This window comes from Maniola hyperantus, chromosome 3 (genome assembly GCF_902806685.2).
Source record: "Maniola hyperantus chromosome 3, iAphHyp1.2, whole genome shotgun sequence".
Classification (NCBI taxonomy): Eukaryota; Metazoa; Arthropoda; class Insecta; order Lepidoptera; family Nymphalidae; genus Maniola; species Maniola hyperantus.
Genome location: NC_048538.1, coordinates 13,618,145 through 13,634,971, shown reverse-complemented (window position 1 = coordinate 13,634,971; position 16,827 = coordinate 13,618,145). Strand labels below are relative to the sequence as shown.

Sequence of the window (16,827 nt, the reverse complement as noted above, 5' to 3'; positions counted from 1 at the left end):
TTTTTATGGGACGCCCACGGAAACTACTGCTGTTGATTAAAAAAATATTTTGCAAATCAGTCCAGAAACCTCTAAAAAATCTATAAATAAAAAGTAAATAATAAAATGGCCTGAATTGCACCTCCTTTATGAAAGTCAGTTTTAACTAGGTAAGGTAATAGGTAAGCTAAACTAATAGGTAAGCCCACCAGTGCGAATCTTTGGCGCGGCGGGTCAGCTAGTCTTTTGTCTCTCTCTTCATAATGATAACGAAGAGTTACATTAAAGGTCGAAAAACACGTAACACTGCAAGTGTTATCACATGGTTATCACTTATCAATTATTATTTATACCGTATACTTATATTATAAAGAGGTACTTAGGTACTTAAAGTTTGTGAGTTTGTTTGTAGAGGGTAATCTCTGGAACTATAGATCCGATTTTAAAAATTATTTCACCACTAGAAAGCTGATTCCTGAGTAACATAGGCTATATTTTAATTTAAAAAACCCGGCCAAGTACGAGTCAGGCTCGCGCACCGAGGGTTCCGTACTGCAGTCGTATTTTTTCGTCATTTTGCACGATAAATCAAAAACAATGATGCATAAAAATAAACAAAAATCTATTTTAGAATGCACAAGTGAAGCCCTTTCATATTATGATACCCCACTTGATATAAATATCTTACTTTGAAAATTGAAAACGTATGATGATATGATGATGATAAAATTATGTGATGTAACCACAAATTATCCAGCCACCTATATTTGTATCAAAAGCAAAATCTGTAAAAAGGATGGGAGGTTAAAAATCCCATGGGAACTTTTTAATTTTCCGGCCTTATAGCCTATATGTAAGTATATCCGTTTTCGAATTGCAAGCTATCCCGTACCATACGTCCAAATCGGCAGTTGAAGGGTAACAGACAGACAGAAAGAAAGACACACTTTCGTATCATATCTACTGATGTAGTATGGTATCACTACCCATCCCATGTTATAAAATTGATGGTTTGTCCTTCAATCTTGTCACAATAGAGCAACGGTTTGACGTGATTTTTGCACGAGGTGACCGAGAGTTACATAGGCTAGGTAGTAGGTACTTATTATCTCGGAAAATACGCGAACGTAGTCGCGGGCATCAGCTCGTTTATAAATTAATTATAATATTATCATAAGAATACATAATTAATGGCTAATTCCGTTGTACACAATCTAAAAGCTAAACTAAAATCACACGTCTAAGCAAGCGCGGATCCAGCGTTGTGGGCACGATGGGCATGCCCACAATCCTAATAGACTTGTGACCTCACACTTTCACGGTCTATTCAGGTCGATAGGCTGATGATAATATAGAATACTTACCCAATGCTTTTATAAAATAAAATAAAAAACAACTCTCACGGTCAGCGTATAGCTACCGCAGAGACATATTTTTCTACTCTTCACAGAGTTAAATCTTTGTTGCTTGCCTAAATGGCACAGAAAAGATTATCCGGGCTGGATTAACCGGGATAATATTATGTAAAGAATGCACTATATCGATCATGAGCGAATTCATACTCCGAAACGCACTTGGCCGATTTTCGGGTGGCTGTGACCACAACCTTTTTTGAGGGCTGGATCCGCGCCTGAGCTGCGTCTAAATGTATTGCTACCTATCTTTTTCATAATGTTGCTTGCGGAAAAGGATAGCACTAGATTTATACCTCTTAATTTAGTTTAGATTGTGGACAAGAGAATCGGTCCCAGTAGTATATAAGTATAAATGTAACAGTAAAAATGATTTTATGATAGTCGCCCGCGAATCATTGCAATGTCGTGCGATTTGAAAAACAAAGTGGTTCTTATAACCGGCGGTGCTACTGGCATAGGTGCTGAAGTGACTGAGCTCTTACTGAAGGAAAATGTGAAGGTTTGTGCTTGCTTTTTCGACGATGGTGCGCAAATGGCCATTTTCTAAAGCTATTGTTGCTCGGCAACACGCATGAATCGATCTGGACTCTGGAGCAATAAGTGGAACAAGTCTAGAGCAAGTAGGTATTTCGCTTAACATTGCTGAAATTTTCAGGTATTGCTGGGTATTAGTAGTAAATTGCTTCATATGGCCGTGACGTCATAATTATTGACTAAATTGCCTGGAATTGCGGAATTTCAATTGCCTGTGTAAACAGACAGATTGACAGACAGACAGATGGATGAACGGACGGACGGACGGGCAGCGGAGGTATAGTAATAGTCGGAGAAAAAACACGACTGTAGTACGGAACCCTCGTTGCGCGAGCCTGACTCGCACCTAACCTGTTTTTTTTTTCAATTTCAGCATGTAGCAAACCTAGACGTTGCAGAGGACTCTGGAGTGGCCTTACAAAACAAACTGAACTACAAGTATGGTGTGAAGAAGGTAACATTCTTCAAATGTGACGTCACAAACGACTCACAACTGTTTGCTGCTTACGATGCGGTTATTAAGGAGCAAGGGTGTATTGATGTCGTCATTAACAACGCTGGTATCATGAACGATGCCAAAGATAAATACAAGAAGGAAATTGAAGTCAATGTCGTAAGTATACCTACAGCACACGGCCGAAAGTAATCACATCGACCTTTAGAAGGAGATAGCAGATTTGTAGAGCGTTTTCCCTGTCGTTGAGACCGACAAAACGTCATATAGGTATGACTGACAGAGACAATGGTCTACAAAGCCGAAATGTCTTTCTAAAGACCGATGTACAATACTTCCTGCCGCGTACTGTACATGCCTTAGTTAACATCATTATCTTTGAAATCGCGGTTTTCAATATTTTGTATTCACCCTCAAGTTTTCGCACACTTAGTATTTCAGTAGGTACCTCAAATTAAGTTTTCTGGAGGGTCTTCCAAAATTCGTAAAATATACATTCACTGCTAGTTTTATTATAATATGTTTGCTAACCACTTTAATTTATCGATTTTACTTAAAAACTACGCCAAATTACGCCAACAAATGACGTCACATCTGTGTATTTCTTTCTAGCTCCCATACAAGCGAGCGTTTTGACGTTTGATAAAAAGTCGCTGATTTGACTACATCCCTATTCCCTCTATTGTATAATAACCGCAATTGTTTAACATAAAATAGTCCGTACAAAATTACTCCTCACGCGCCATTTTAATTCTATTGGTCAACTGTCATGTTATATGTACGGTTCACCTTTAAAATAAGTACTAAACTAAAATAGTACTTTTGACATGAAATTTGACACAAAAAGCTAAAATGGCGCGTGAAGAGTTAAATTTTACGCGTAGGTATACATGCTATAAGTAAGCGACAGGTTGAGATGGCAAGCGTGGAGGGAACTCCCCGCACAGCCGCAAAGGCGCGGGTGACGTGCGGTTGTACGGGAGGTCCCCCCCGCCTCATACCCCGATTGCCATATCGACCTGTCGCGTTCTGTAGTTTTATCACACGAGTAGATATTATTATAATTATAGACCAGAGGGGAAGCTTCACACTAGCTCACGCACACCACGACGTGCCACGGACGCTCCGTGCGCCCAGTTTGGCGGCAAACGGACCGTCCGTGACACGTCGTGGTGTACGTGAGCTGCGCTAGAGTGAGTGAACCTACAGCCAGCCGCTAGTATGAAGCTTCCCCTCTGGTCTATATATCTACTCGTGAGGTTTTATCATACATATTTCAGACTGCTCTTACTACAAGCACATTGAAAGCCCTAGAGCTCATGCGCAAGGACGAAGGTGGTAAAGGCGGTGTCATAATGAACATGTCCTCCATAGCCGCATTACATATAAATCCGCTGCTACCAATCTATTTTGGTACAAAGAGTTATGTATTACTATTCAGCAGTTGCCTTGGTGTAAGTATACTTACTATCATACTACAGTACCTCATCATGATTAGCCCATCGCTGGCTCACTACAGAGCACTGGTCTCCTCTCAGAGCGGGAAGGGTTTTGAAAGTTTTGGCCGTAGTCTACCACGCTGGCCATGTGCGGATTGGTAGACTTCACACACCTTTGAGAACATTATGGAGAACTCTCAGGTATGGAGGTTTCCTCACGATGTTTTCCTTCACCGTGAAAGCAAGAGACATTTAAGTAACTAAAATGCAAAAAATGCACATAACTCCGAAAAGTTAGAGCCCGGGATCGAACCCCCGACCTCCGATTAGAAGGCGGACGTCCTAACCACTAGGCTATCACAGCTTTATTTACTACAGTACCTACTACAGTAGGTACATCGACCTTTAGAATGAGACTTCGGCTTTGTAGAGCGTTGTCTCAGTCACTCATACCTATGTAACGTTTTGTCGGTCTTAACGACAGAGACAATGCTCTACAAAACCGTTCTCTCTTTTTAAAGGTACGTACATTATTTTCGACCTACCTACCTGCATGCAGTCTAATAATATGAAAGCAGGCTAACCTGGAAGGGGTAGGTATAGCAGTTTTTATAAAACCACTTAACATCAGGTGATCCGCCTGCTCGTTTGCTCGCTATCTCTATTTAAAAAAAAACCCCCTACCCCTTTGGTTTCTACACGGCATCGTACCGAAACGCTAAGAGCCCCCGCAGAGCACAAACTTTTTATCGGCCGATAGTTTGGTCGGTTTCTTAATCAGTATGAAGATATGTAATGTTATAATTTGCGCACTTACATAAATCTTCATACTGATTAAGAAACTCTAAATAATATAATCTATATTGATTACACGGAAACGGCTCAAACGATTTGGATGATATTTTTAGAACTGTTTTAAGTATTTCCAAGTTTACATTAGGGTTCTCGCGCACTAGTCCAAGTCCAAGATCACCGTGGACGCAAGCTAGCAATAGACTAAAGCGACCAATTGCGCGATAGAACTATCAATGAATATCTAGGTCTATAAAACATCTGGTCTTATGCAGCTCGTAGGCTTAGACTTGGACTACTAGTTCGGCAGATCCGTTAGATAGGTATTCTTGAGTTCCCACGGGAATTTAGGGTTAATAGGTATACCTATTGAAAATTGGTGAGTAAAGATCGGCCGGGTCCAAGTAGGTATAATCCGTGACAAGTTAAGATGGCGCACGACACCCGCGCTCGCCTGCACCGGGCTAGCGCGGGGGCTGTGCGGGGGCGTTCCCTTCCCGATTGCCATTTCGACTTGATCGCATACTAGATATACCTAAGAAGGACTGATATTTTCTTTGATGTTTTCAGTTGCCAGATTATTACACTAGAACGGGAGTTCGAGTAATAGCAATATGTTTCGGCGCAACAGCTACATCTCTACTAACTAAGGAAAAGATAGGACACTTCGACAAAGTTCTTGATGACGGCATGATGGATAGTATCAAAGAATATCGCACGCAAACGTAAGTTTGTAATAGTATTCTCAATTATGACATTATGAATAGTATCAAACAATATCGCTCCCAAACGTAAGTTTGTATGGTATTCTCAATAATCACAAAATTGATGAATAGTATCAAACAATATCGCTCCCAAACGTAAGTTTGTAATAGTATTCTCAATAATGACAATATGATGAATAGTATCAAACAATATCGCTCCCAAACGTAAGTTTGTATGGTTTTCTCAATAATGACAAATGATGAATAGTATCAAACAATATCGCTCCCAAACGTAAGTTTGTATGGTTTTCTCAATAATGACAAATGATGAATAGTATCAAACAATATCGCTCCCAAACGTAAGTTTGTAATAGTATTCTCAATAATGACATGATGGATAGTATCAAACAATATCACTCGCGCTATGAAAACACCTTTGAGAACATTATGGAGAACTCTCAGGCATTCAAGTTTCTTCACGTTGTTTTCTTCCTTTGTCGCGTGACGGCGAGATCTCTCGCGAAATGTTGTACTTACCTTGGTAGTTATTGTATGAAGTACTAGATGATGCCCGCGACTTCGGTTTTAGGTTTTAGGTTCGGATTTAGGTTTTTAAAAATCCCATGGGAACTCTTTAATCTTTCAAGATAAAAAGTAGCCTATGTCCTTTCCCGGGATGCAATCTGTCGCTGTACCAAATTTCGTCAAAATCGGTTGAACAGATGGGCCGTGAAAGGCTAGCAGACAGACAGACAGACACACACACTTTCGCATTTATAATATTAGTATGGTTGAAGTACCTATCTATAATAATACCTATGTGTAAGTATTTGATTGTTCACGTTCAATTCACATGTAAGTTGTAACTAGTTACTAGGTACCTATCTACTTAGTTCTAAAATTGCCACGCCCGCACTCCCGCATCCAACCTATGTAAAAACCAACCCATTAAATAATATCACCAGATAACTGGTGTTTAATTTCAAAATCTTGTTTCAGACCAGAATCTGCAGCTAAAGGGGTAATCGAGGCTCTTAAGAGGGGCGAAAGCGGCAGTACATGGCTATCGATTGCAGACAAACCCGTGCGTGACGTCACTGATGTTATAAAGAAGGGCTATGGAGTATTTAGTACACTTGTGTTTTAATGAAACAAATAAATAAATTGCTTTGAAAAATGATATATCTCTAATTTTTTCGAGTTCCATTTGTGGGAGCTGCCAGAGATGCTTCTACTGGTTATGTAGAAAGCGTCTGCAGAGGTCGGCACTTTCTACGTGTCTTTGACTGCTTCATATTATGGCTGACTCAAATCGATCTGAATATACATGTTACTGTAAAAGTTCGAATTACGGTAATCCTAAGATTTTCCAGCAAAACCTATAATTTATTAAGTCATTTTGATAGACGTATTCTAAGTGTGACTTACTCGACCTTTCAATACACCAGCTAACTTCGCTCACCAGTTACCACCTTCCTTCGCTTTACTCGGCCTCGCAAGCTCGCTTCATTCAGGGTATCTATCGTAAGCTTCTGACTTCGTGCTTTATAAGAAACACTCAAGGGCTAGTGCAGACTAGACTGCTTGAAGATCTTCATCGAAATTCCACGTGTACGTGCGAATAAGGAGGAAAATCCGCCTCATTTTTAATTCCAACCGCTAGGAGATGGAACGCACTTCCAGCATCAGTTTTTCCCTCCAATTTTAATATGGGTACCTTCTAATAAAGAGTGAATAGGCATCTTCTAAGCAAGCGCGTTCTATAGGCTGCATCACTTGCCAGCCGGTCTGAACTCTGCAGCCAGGCGCTGGTCTATAAATTTAAAAAAATCTACAGCTTCAAGGATGAAATGGCGAAGAGAATTTTGAGAGAAGAGAGAGAGAAGAAACACCGAACAAGCATCTTTTCGGTAGGTGTGTGGCTTAACATCTTTAACACTTCCCGTCATGGTGTCAAGAGTAGGTAGGAGAGGTAATAGGTATTTAAAACACAAATAAAATTAATCATTATGATAATCTTCACACTGAAACCGATCGGCCATTATTATGTAAATAAGATAGTATTAGATATCTGCGTACATTTTTAGCCATTACAGCTGTATGAATATTAAAAATCAAGGTCATCTAAATCTCGGTAGAGATAACACGCTGTGGGTTCCGTCTCTATTACGGTAGGTATGGGATAAATTTTGATATTTTTGAGAAGATTTACCCCATACCTACCTAAATAAAAATGGTCCATGGTTCACCCTTGGTGCACCCCAAGTGTATACAAGGCAACGAAGCCGATCTCTTTTTGTAATAGAACTACCGAGACCCATAAAAATCCAGTATAGATTTAGACCAACCGCTTGGCTTGAGTGGAATTTCTGAACCAATAATTAATTTTTCATAGGAGTGCAAATTACAAGTTTCTAACGTCGCGTCGTTGATATATTGTCACTCAGTTTCTCCTTTTATATAAACTAATATAGAAGATCAAAACTCACATATTATTAATTATTTCCTTTGGATCTATAACCTTTTCTACTATTTTCTTTCATTCATTTCTACTATATTTTATACTTTCTATATTTTTTCTTTCATGAATTTTGCAATTTTCTGCAGATCTGCCTCCACGCAATTTATCCATCGTTTTTGGGTTGCCTTTTTTGTTGATCGCTCAGCATTTTATCTACGTGACCTAACAGTGTATCTCTATCATTTTCTCATCAACCAGCTAACTCGAAGTTCATCAGGTAGCGATAAGTTCTATCGGCTTCTCTGACTGGACCGAAGATTTTGCGAAGCATCTTTCATACAGAAATTTCTATTTGTTTTCTCTTTTCGAAGTTAGAGATCAAATTTCGCTTAATAAACAGGTACGCAACCCTAAAAAAATATAAGCACGATAATAGCATGATAATCCCCACCATTATAACATCAATAAAAATCCTACCACCTGTGATGTAATCTGTAGTTACTGTTTGTATCTATCGTTGCTAATATTACAGTGCTTTGATAATATACCTAATAGGTCCAAAATGGCGTATAGTTTGAACGGAAAAATTGCTTTTGTGACCGGTGGTGCCAGTGGGATTGGAGCAGCTTTAGTGAAACGTCTACTTGAGGAAGACGTAAAGGTAAGTTTTTCCTGCGATCTCATTCGGTTGGATTTAGGTTTTTAAAAATTTCTTGGGAACTCTTCGATTTTCCGGCATAAAAAGTACCTACCTACTTACTTAGTCTATGTCCGTCTCCGGAATGCAACCTACCTCTGCAATAAATAGATAATGTCCCCAACATTGTCCTTGTAGATTAAGGGTTTTTAAAAATGTAGCCTACGTCCGTCGCCGCCGGGACGTAAAACTTGTTGAAAACGCAGCAGACAGACAGGCTGATACACTTTCCCATTTATAATATTTAAGTATTAGTCGCTTTTTATTTACAGCACGTAGCAGTGCTGGATGTAACTGAAGAAGCTGGGATAGCTCTACAAAATGAGCTGAACACAAAGTATAAAGAAAATAAAGTATCCTTTATAAAATGTGATGTTACTGACAAAGAAAGATTTCTCGAAGCTTTTAAGGACGTAAGAGACAAAAACGGAAACATCGATGTGGTTATTAATAGTGCTGGCATTTTGGATGACACTCCAGAATCATACACGAAGGAAATAAATATTAACTTGGTACTTGACCATTATTTAATTTATAAATCTTGCTTTCGTATTAATCACGCTTGATCACAATCACACCGAATGGGAAGTATGACGATGGGTGCGCAGCAAGAGCTTATCGGTGTTTAATAGGATATATTTCGGAGAGTGTGCTCAGGAACTTTTCGATCTTGTGACCTTTACAATTATTACCACCGAACCGCTTGACATCGAGCGAGTTTCTATGCTTATGTTGTCGACATCCCATCTACACGCATGAAACGTTTTGCGTCATCATTCCTCATACGGTTTGGAATACTCTTCCACGATATGTGTTTCCTATAACCAATTACAACTTTAAAACAAGAGTGAATAGGCATCTTCTAGGTAAACGCGTCCCATCTTAGGCCACATCATCACTTTCCATCAGGTGTGATTGTGGTCAAGCGTTTACCTATTATGAATAAAAAAGAGCACCATAAATTCTGCCAATCAATAAAATGAAATTTTAGCAATGATTGCTTCTGTTTTTCCCTGCATTTTTGCTAGAACTTTTTCAAAATTTGCTTCCGATTTCAGTTCCGATAAATTTTAATCGGAAGTTATATCGGAGGTCGAATATGCTGATACTAAGTACTTAACTTCATTACTATTAGGTACTGTTTAAGATTTTAAATTAGATTTTCGATTCGACGGTTTTTATTTTCAACACCCAGGTATAACGTACCTGTATTATTTTTTTAACTGTTAATAAGAAAATAATAACTGATGAATATTGTGTGTAATTTTTTTTTTTTTTAGACCTGCCTTTAACAAATCTCTCCTCTGCCTCCGCCTCCGATTCCGGTTCCGATTTCGGTTCCGGTTCTGACAAACAATATCAAAAACTTCCGAATTCTGTTCCGATATAACCACTTCCGTAACATCCCTGGTGTGTTGGGCGGCTTTTGCTATAGGTACTCAAATACTACGGACTACAGTACCTACAAAGCTAAGGCCTCATGCGTTCTGGATGTATTGCAATAAATAATAATGTCTGTTATTTTAATATTTGTTTATTATTTCAGACATCTCTTATAACAAGTTCTCTGCATGCATGGAAGATTATGAATAAAGAGAAGGGTGGATCAGGTGGTACTATCATCAACTTCAGTTCAATTGCAGCAATAAGTAAAATTGTGTTCGTTCCGGTATACAGTGCTACCAAAAGTGCTGTACTAAAATTCAGTACATGTTTGGGTGTAAGTGAAGATAGTAAAACTTGATTAGAAAAAAACCGACCAAGTGCGAGTCAGACTCGTGCAATGAGGGTTCCGTACTACAGTCGTATTTTTTCGACATTTTGCACGATAATTCAAAAACTATGATGCATAAAAATAAATAAAAATCTGTTTTAGAATACACAGATGAAGACGTTTCATATGATACCCCACTTGATATAGTTACTATTCGAAAGTTGAAAATACTAATTATTAGTTCATGACCACAATTTAATTTTTTGTTTGTGATCTAACCCTAAATTCACGGTTGTCAGATTTTTACTCAAATGTTAGCTATAAGATTTATCTACCTGCCAAATTTCATGATTCTAGGTCAAATCTTTTAAGTCAGATATTATAAATAACTAGCTGATGCCCGCAACTTCGTCCGCGTGGAATTAGTTTTTTTAAAACCCCGTGGGAACTCTTTGATTTTCCGGGATAAAAAGTGGCCTATGTCACTCTCCAGGTCTTTATTGCAAAAAATCAAATGATGGAAAGACAAACCTTTTTCAGGCAATTTTTTAAATTTTTCTCTCCGTAAGAATCATCCTCGTACCTACTTCAAGGAATATTATAAAAAAAGAATTAGCGAAATCGGTGCAGCTGTTCTCGAGATTTGCGCTTAGCAACACATTCAGCGATTCGTTTTTATATATAGAGATAATTGATACTGATTTTATTATTTTCAGGATGACGTACATTATTCAAGAAGTGGGGTTCGTGTATTAACAATGTGTTTTGGTTTGACCGATACGCCTATTCTAAAAAATTTAACTAAAGTATTTGATGACAGCGTCAAGGGGGATTTAGCCGTCTTTAAGTTACAGAGGTACGAAACATAGCATCAACGACTAAAGACAACCTTCCTGACGCAGTGGTAATATAAGCGGAAGGTCCCTGGGTTCGATTCCCTCATCAATCTCATTCTAAAGTTCAATGTACAATATTTTCTGTCGCGTACTGTACGGATTTTATTACGGTGCATCCACACCGCAGTTAACATTTGTGGAGCAACCTTTCCAAAGGTTACTCAGCAACATCGGGCAACAAAAAGTTATTTATCCATACTAATATTATAAATGCGAAAATGTGTCTGTCTGTCTGTCTGCTAGACACGGCTCAACAGTTCAACCGATTTTGACGAAATTTGGTACAGAGGTAGCTTGCAACCCGGGAAAGGACATAGGCTACTGTTTATACCGGAAAATTTAAGAGCTCTCACAGGATTTATAAAAACCTAAATCCACGCGTACGAAGTCGCGGGCATCAGCTAGTTGTTAATATAATTATGTTGCCACAAAAGTTACAGATTGTTACCTAATGTTACCGTGTTGCAGAATGTTGCTCCACAAAAGATAACTGCGGTGTGGATGCACCGTTAGACGTCGCACAAGTTTGAGAACATTATGTAGAACTTTCAAACAAGCAATAAATCCGAAAAGTCAGGGGTATGGATCGAACCCCAGACCCCCCGAATTTGAGGCTTTCACCGTTTGTTGGTCTTATCTTTATGGTCTTAGCTACTTGGCTGTTCATGATTCATGATCATCATGAAAACCCTTCTCACTCTCAGAGTGAGAACGGTTTGACCCTAGTCTACCACGCTGGCCATGTGCGGATTGGTAGACTTCACACACCTTTGAGAACATTAAGGAGAAATCTCAGGCATGCAGGTTTCCTCACGTTGTTTTCCTTCACCATTAAAGCAAGTGATATTTAATTATTACTTAAAACACACATAGCTCCGAACCCCCGACCTCCGATTAGAAGGCGGACGTCCTAACCACTAGGCTATCACAGCTTATCAGCTTATGTTCATGGTTAGTGGTCATTATATTTTTAATTTTCAGCCCAGAATCAGCAGCCGAAGCAGTCATAGAAGTATACAAAAAAGGTGCAAGTGGTAGCGTCTGGTTATCTACCACAGACAAACCAGCGCTAGATATTACTAACGAGCACGACAAAAGCATACAACTGTTTGATTACTGTGTTTACGACTAAAAGAAAACAAAAAAAAATAGTAGGTACGAATACCAAATGACCCATTAAAAGAACTTACATTTTGTCTTCTCTATATATTTGACTCCCCTATACAGCTAAAGTGGGGATGATTTTTTTCTTGTCTACCCCATAGTTTGGGGTATCGTTGAATAGGTCTTTTAAAAGTACATGTGGGCGTGGGAACATCATTTTTCGATTTCTAGATCCGTTTGTAAAATATGATGTTTTAAAGAGGATTGTTACTACGGAACCCTACACTGCGCGTGGCCCGCCACGCACTTGGCCGGTTATTTAAAATTATATATTTTCAACTTGTCAACATTAGGCCCATAAGTCCCATTCTCCTTTTGCTGTTTGGAAATCCACTCTAGGCAGGACAGGCTCCATACTAAAATATTCAAACGCGCCTTGACTTTAATTTTCCACTTTGCGCACTTGCACTTCTATATTTGTGCTAGCGAGAATTAAAATGATTAAACGAGTTACATTATATTATAATAAATATTCAATTATTATCTATTGTGGTTTTATTTGTATTACCAAATAAACAGATAACTATGCTGGTTGTGTGTACATACTGCTTACTACAAAGATAACTAACATTAAAGCCGAAGATAGACGCCCGACTTTTGCCTTAGACTGAGTTTTATCTGACAATGTCCGATTTTATGCTATTGAGTTACTTAGTATAAAATCGGACGTGATTGAAGGACAAACCAACAAACAAACACACTTTTGGATTTATAATAAGGATTTCGATTCTATCCTTGTTTAAGCATCGGATTGGGTCGATTAGGTTTGGTCTCACTGACTCTGATTTTGTAAGTCTTGCTATTCTCTTTTCGTCAACTTTTGCAGGACAAACGCAGACGACCATAAACGGACCTCCCGTTTATGGTCGTCTGCGTGAGGCATTATAATATAACCTGTATATTCCAGATATGTATAACTTAGCTGTATTTTACTGTAATTCGAGATGGCATACAGTTTGAAGGGGAAAATTGTTTTGGTGACCGGTGCTGCAGGTGGAATTGGTTCAGCTCTAGTGAAATCTTTACTTGACGAAGACGTTAAGGTACTTACATACTTAATTTACATAGCTTTATAAGTAGGTACATTAAATAATATCACTCGTATCTAGTGAGTTTGGGCCTCCTTACTATGCTAAAGATCCAAGACAAATTATTCGTTTATTCCCCGCGGTACTACCCATCGGCAATCCTACTACAGTAGTAATGCTAGAGCTTAGAACGTTAGTCAAAGTTAAAGAGAAAGCAATAAGTAATAATGCATTCAAATGTAATAATGAATCCAACTCGGTTGGGCAGCGTTCAGCAAGCTTCGATATGTCTTCTTATCCAAAATTCCTCAGTGCTTGAAGACCAAAGTCTTCGAACAGTGCGTGTTGCCAGTGATGACATATGGATCCGAGATATGGTCGCTAACTATGGGCATCATAAGAAAGCTCAGAGTCACTCAGCGAGCGATGGTGAGAGCTATGCTTGGAGTTTCTCTACGTGATCAAATCAGAAATAAGGAGATCCGTAGGAGAACTAGAGTAACCGACATAGCTCAACGGGTTGCAAAGCTGAAGTGGCAATGGGCAGGGCACATAGTTCGTACAACCGATAGACGTTGGGGTCTCAAGGTGCTGGAATGGTGACCTTGCACCGGAAGACGCAGAGTTGGAAGACCCCCCACTAGGTGGACGGACGACATCAGACGAGTCACAGGGAGACGCTGGATCCAGGCGGCGCAAGACCGTGGCGTGTGGAAGTCCCTACAAGAGACCTATATCCAGCAGTGGACGTCTATTGGTTAATGATGATGATGATGATGCATTCAAATGAATAAACTATTAAGAATTTATATTTCATAGCATGTAGCGATGTTGGATATAGCTGAAGAAGCCGGGATTGCATTACAAACGGAACTAAATAAGAAACACAAAGAAAGTAAATCAACTTTCATAAAATGTGATATTACGGACAAAGAAAGACTGTATGAAGCATTCAAAATGGTGAACGATGAAATAGGTTACATTGATATAGTTATGAATAATGCTGGGATTTTAGATGATAGCTCCGAATCTTATTTGATGGAAATAAACATTAACTTGGTGAGTACCCACTGATATAAATTCCACATGAATATCTAAGTATTAATTTAATTTAGGTAATTCATGTTGAACTGCCTCGGCTTCCTTTCCTACTCTAGAGACTAAATGTGAAGCTCATAAGTACCTATATTATGTAAAAATAGTAAACCATTCTCGTGAATAAATGATGGTGAGATTATCTTATACTAGCGTATGCCCGCGACTTCGTCCACGTGGACTACACAAATTTCAAACTCCTGTTTTACCCCTTTAGAGTTTGAATTTTCAAAATTACTTTCTTAGCTCATGTTTAAGTCATAATTTCAGCCCGATCCGTCTCTTAGTTTGAGCTGTGCGTTGATAGATCAGAAAAGGTGACTGACTGACTGACTAACTGATCTATCAACGCACAGCTCAAACTTCTGGACGGATCGGGCTGAAATTGGGCATGCAAATAGCTATTATGACGTAGGCATCCGCTCCGAAAGAATTTTTGAAAAATCAACCCCTAAGAGGGTGAAATAGGGGTTTGAAATTTGAGTAGTCCACACGGACGAAGTCGCCGGCATAAGCTAATATTTAGATAGTTTGTCATAATTGAAGTTATTTTTAACCGACTTCTTATATTGTTTGTACAATGTACAGGTATCTCTGATAACAAGTTCGTTACATGCTTGGAACATAATGAATAAAGAGAAAGGTGGAGAAGGTGGTACAATAATAAATTTTAGTTCAGTAGCGGCAATATGTGATGCTGCAATTTTTCCAATTTACAGCGCTACTAAAAGCGGTGTCCTCAAATTCAGCACGTGTTTGGGCGTAAGTCCATTTTTATTAGTGTCCTTATTTTTAAAGGTAATCACTTGACCGTTTTTAGGGTTCCGTACCTCAAAAGGAAAACGGAACCCTTATATATCACTTTGTTGTCTGTCAGTCTGTCGGTCTGTCAAGAAACCTATGGGGTACTTCCCGTTAACCTAGAATCATGAAATTTGGCAGGTAATAGGTTCTGCTATAAACTGAATTTAGGGTTACATCACAGAAAAAAAATTAAATTGTGGTCATAAACTAATAATTAGTATTTTCAATTTTTGAAGTAGGATAACTATATCAAGTGGGGTATCATATTATGGAAGGTATTTTATATATCATTGGATAAAGGATAAGTAATCAAAGACACATTCATGAAATACCAGGTACCATTGCATTAAATTACCACCTTTCACCATAGCCATGAGGTGTATAATTCCTTCATAACTATCGTAGTTTCCTACAGCAAGATTTTGGTATAAGTAAATATTTACAGGTTTAAATTTTTTTAGGATGATTTGTATTTTTCAAGAAGTGGAGTTCGTGTTTTATGTGTTTGTTTTGGCGTGACAAAAACACCGATACTGGAAAATATACAAAATTTTGATAATTGTGCTGTAGGACCAATATCAGAAAGATCACAAAAATTCAAGTTGCAAAGGTACGAAAAATATGTCATGTCATCATCATCATTTATTAGATAACTTCTTTTTTAATTTACTTGTTTATGTAATATAATAGGGTCTTGTCCTGTAGTAATAAAATGACGTGATTTTTTGTATAGCGGCAGTTTATGGGGCTAGAAGACGGATTTTCGACACACGAACATTTTCACATTTACACACGACGTGTTCTGTTTCGACATTTAGATGTAGGGGTGTGCAAGAGCATCTTAGCTTGCCCCTCATCGGAGCAGGCGAGGACGCTCTGCACACTACTATTTGCGGTTTTTAGTATTTAAAATTTAATACACATATTAAGTTGATTTGTATACGGGGGCGACATTATCGCAATGCGATAAGGCCCCGTCAAAAATAAAGATTTAAAAAAAAAGACGTATTTTTAAAATGAACCTTCGTGATAAGACTCAATTTCGAATTAAGAATGGTAATATTAACAATATGTAACGCATATGTCTTATCCCGCAAATTGCTAATGCCATGGCATTGTATGGCAAATGCCATTTTAGTAACGTCATCACTAGACTGAAGTTTCGAGCTGATGGTATATTTTTTTACTCAAATATACGTAAAATGACGTCATTTCGATGAGACATGGTTCCAGCACAATAGCAATTTGCGGGACTTATAACGGTGATATATTTTTGTTTTCAGTCCTGAATCAGCAGCTAATGCAGTCATGCAAGCATACAAGCAAGGTGCAAGTGGTACCGTCTGGATATCTACCAGTGATAAGCCAGCCATCGATGTTACCAACACTTATGATCAAAGTATTGAACTATTTAGTGAATATATTTACGACTAGCTTAGAGCTCGTAAATAATAATTGGTGATGATTGAAAACCTACACTTGTATAAGGATATTTCGTCTAATTTTTGATTTAATAAAGCACTTTCTTCTTCGTACTTTCACAAAAATACCAGTAGGTAAGTAATTATGAAACCTTTTTTTGAACTGATGTAATTCACCCTTATTAATTTTTAAAGTGTGCGCAAATCAAGCAGTGTAATACAGTGTAACC

The 16,827-nt window shown here is 38.4% G+C and overlaps 2 protein-coding genes across 2 annotated transcripts; both read left to right on the top strand.

The window, feature by feature from the left end:
* The first annotated feature begins 1,747 nt into the window (after positions 1 to 1,747).
* On the top strand, positions 1,748 to 16,791 carry LOC117996457 (uncharacterized). The gene is made up of 10 exons (XM_069509531.1): positions 1,748 to 1,893; positions 2,302 to 2,541; positions 3,663 to 3,836; positions 5,184 to 5,338; positions 6,317 to 6,463; positions 13,205 to 13,292; positions 14,097 to 14,336; positions 14,961 to 15,134; positions 15,638 to 15,786; positions 16,460 to 16,791. The coding sequence occupies exons 1-10, from the start codon at positions 1,795 to 1,797 to the stop codon at positions 16,608 to 16,610; spliced, it is 1,617 nt and encodes a 538-aa protein (XP_069365632.1). The 5' UTR covers positions 1,748 to 1,794; the 3' UTR covers positions 16,611 to 16,791.
* On the top strand, positions 8,330 to 12,687 carry LOC138404714 (15-hydroxyprostaglandin dehydrogenase [NAD(+)]-like). Its single transcript, XM_069509447.1, has 5 exons — positions 8,330 to 8,439; positions 8,748 to 8,987; positions 10,022 to 10,195; positions 10,906 to 11,045; positions 12,067 to 12,687. The coding sequence occupies exons 1-5, from the start codon at positions 8,341 to 8,343 to the stop codon at positions 12,215 to 12,217; spliced, it is 804 nt and encodes a 267-aa protein (XP_069365548.1). The 5' UTR covers positions 8,330 to 8,340; the 3' UTR covers positions 12,218 to 12,687.
* Positions 16,792 to 16,827: the final 36 nt, after the last annotated feature.